This window comes from Eleutherodactylus coqui, chromosome 1, assembly GCF_035609145.1.
Source record: "Eleutherodactylus coqui strain aEleCoq1 chromosome 1, aEleCoq1.hap1, whole genome shotgun sequence".
Lineage (NCBI taxonomy): Eukaryota > Metazoa > Chordata > Amphibia > Anura > Eleutherodactylidae > Eleutherodactylus > Eleutherodactylus coqui.
The window spans coordinates 270,439,558-270,442,485 of record NC_089837.1 but is presented as its reverse complement, the minus strand read 5'-3'; the positions used below and the strand labels follow the sequence as shown (position 1 = coordinate 270,442,485).

The following is a 2,928-nucleotide window of genomic DNA, read 5'->3' as shown; positions in this document are numbered from 1 at the left end:
CACACGTGACCTTCCTTCTCATCTAGAGGCAGACGCGCGCGGACAGCGCCCCGCCCTAGGATTATATGTGCGATGAACCAGTCTATAGAATAGCAGGCTGCGGTTGTTGTGGGAGGAGTTAGTACGACGTGCTGCCGGCAGTCTTGTTTGGTGACGGCATGACGCGCGACGCTCAGGAAGCGGGGAGGCCCCGAGCGGCCAGCTGCGAAGCCGGAGACCGGGTCCTAGAATAACGGGCCCGGGTACCGTGATTTTTGGATTTGTGCTACATCAAAGCGCAGTAAAAAGCCCTTTGGTCAGAGGTCACCGACTCGAGGTCAAAGGTCGCAGACGGCCGTCCTGGAGAAGCAGCGCTTGAGAGGGTACTGGGCGGCAGAGGGCAGACAGTTCGTCTAGGCACTGGCTTTCTAGGTATCCGTTTTAGTGGTAGTCGTGGAGGAGGTTGATGTCACTTCCCCCTCACCGTAGGGCATCGGGGCAAGGCTCGTACTCGGTATTTTCGCAGCCATGGAGGGGATGGACGTTGATCTGGACCAAGAGCTGATGCAGAAGTTCAGTTGTCTCGGTACCACGGATAAAGATGTCCTCATCTCAGAGTTCCAACGGCTCCTCGGCTTCCAGCTGAATCCCGCCGGCTGTGCGTTCTTCTTGGACATGACGAACTGGTAAGTCATGTGAGCAGCCTCCGCTGTGCGGCACGTGAGCCCGCAGCAGCAGATCTTCCCTCTGAAAGAATCAACAAAGCAAGTCCTCCCCTCCATAGAATACATCAACTCTCGGAGCCTGCCCCCCTCTGCCCCTGGCTGGAGACAGCAGCCTGCGGCCGTCTAGTGGAGCTGGATGTATAACAGGCTGAGCAGCCCTCATGTTGTGGTCAGCTGTTCTAAGGGTTTATTCACACATCATTGGCTTACTGCAGATTTTGTTGCAGATCTGCAGCAGATGTCATCTCTTCTATTTGAATAGAAAGCAACAGGTGAATGCACCCTTAGGGCTAATTCCCACTGGCGGATTTCCGCCGCGTCTCACGCGTCAGAAATCCGCGTCGTTGCCCTGCAGTTATTAGGTTCTCTTGAACCTAATAGCGCTATGCTCACGGTGCGGAATTCCGCACCGTAAAAGCATCCGTAATCACCCGCTGCATGTTCTATTTGCCGCGGGTGTACGCGCGGACGGCTTCCATTGCAGTCAATGGAAGTCGTCCGTCACGCTATCTTCCGCTGTAGCACAGCAGAAGATTGCGTGAAAATGCTTCCTTGCCGGCCGCGTCATGTAACGCGGCCGGCACGTTATGTGACGCTGTGGGCATGTCATATGACGCTGCCGGCGCGTCACATGGCTCTGCCGGCAAGTCATGTGCTCTACTGCACATGCGCGCCGGAGTATCATGCAGTACGTCAGGCGGCGGATCTGGAGGTAAGTATAGGGTCGGGGGGAAGGTGGGGGGGAGGCTTGGGGGCGGCATGGGCTCCGCTGTGGAATTCCGCTTGCGGAGCCCGTCACGGCCGTGGGCACTAGGCAAGCTCTATTCTGAACATAAACATACTGACAGAATAAGATACTTAGGCCAGTCACAGCATTTTTGTCAGTGTTTGCCTGCAGTTGTACAACGCAGGTGAAGTAAGCTGATTATGTCACCAGTTTTCTTCCCCCCCCCCCCCCTCCCGGTGGCATAGTAAGCTCTGTTAAAAACGCTGTTATACTGCGTTTTACAGCATTATTTAAACACCCCATTCATTTCAATGGGCAATGTAGGGTGTCAAAAACAAACTGCAACACTGAAAAATAGAAGTTGCAGTGTTCTATTTAGCGCCCGCTAGAAACGCTGAAAGCAAAAGTAGAATCGTGGCAAAGCGCAGTGTTTGAAATCGTGGTGCTTTGCCCCATTCATCTGTGAGAGTGGCCTAAATTGCAATCACTAGATGGTATAATCTAAGACTAGACAGTCTGACAATGTAACAGATTTTACGTGCAACATGAGCCAATATGATAAATGCAGCACTTTTTAAGTTCTGTTCTAATGTTGCCCTGTATTCAGCATCACCACCGTAGACTGCAAATTCCAAGGGTAATTTTACACGGGCCAACTATTGGCTGAAAAATTTCTCAACCGAGCTATTTGGACCAACTACTATTCCGTGTGACCCAACAGGGTGCTGAGCGAGAAATCAGTCGTTAGTTGCTTCGTTTCAGCTCACTGAAACAAAGTGATTAGTGAGCAACTTCTCACGCAGTGTAAACTGGCAATCGTTAATCTTTTTTTTTTCTTTTCCAACATATTTTTTATTCAATCATTCATCTTTTGAGTGACTGCTCAAGTAAATGAAGGTGGGCAGCTGAAAGAGATCTCTGGCTTGTTCCACCTTCATTCAGTGAAGACGACCGTTTCCTGGCTGCACTCAGCTTTTGGCTCCAGCGATGATGTCGCTGCACAGGGTCATGGGACTGCTGCAGCCAATTACCTGCTGATCCTAAGTTACATACAGCCGATTATTTGCTGCAGCAGTCACTAACCACATCAAAAAATTGTGGTAGGAACATGGATTGGTTTTCCTGGGTAGTTTTTGGTACGGTCTTACCATACCTGTCCCAAATGAATACAACCCAAGAATGATTTTTGTGTATGAAATTCTTCTAGGCAAGAGAAAATCTACAAATTCATATACACATATTAACAGGTCTTTAGTAGAGATGAGCGAACGTACTCGGATAGGCACTACTCGTCCGAGTAATGTGCCTTATCCGAGTACCGCTGTGCTCGTGCTCAAAGATTCGGGACGCGCTGCGGAGCGGGGAGCTGCAGGGGAGGAACGGAGGGGAGATCTTTCTCTCCTTCTCTCCCGGCCGCTCTGCCCCGCTCCCCGCTCCGACTCACCTGTCAGCAGCGGAGCGCCCCGAATCTTTGAGCACGAGTACAGCGGTACTCGG

At 51.4% G+C, this 2,928-nt stretch overlaps 1 protein-coding gene across 2 annotated transcripts in view; it reads left to right on the top strand.

Moving 5' to 3' along the window:
• Positions 1 to 156: 156 nt before the first annotated feature.
• Positions 157 to 2,928, top strand: part of ILRUN (inflammation and lipid regulator with UBA-like and NBR1-like domains) — a 139,107-nt gene continuing 136,335 nt past the window's right edge. For both annotated transcript variants that reach the window (XM_066608867.1, XM_066608859.1), the window contains exon 1: positions 157 to 665. In XM_066608867.1, the coding sequence (XP_066464964.1) occupies positions 508 to 665 (158 nt within the window). In that variant the 5' untranslated portion in view covers positions 157 to 507. The remainder of the gene's footprint in view (positions 666 to 2,928) is intronic.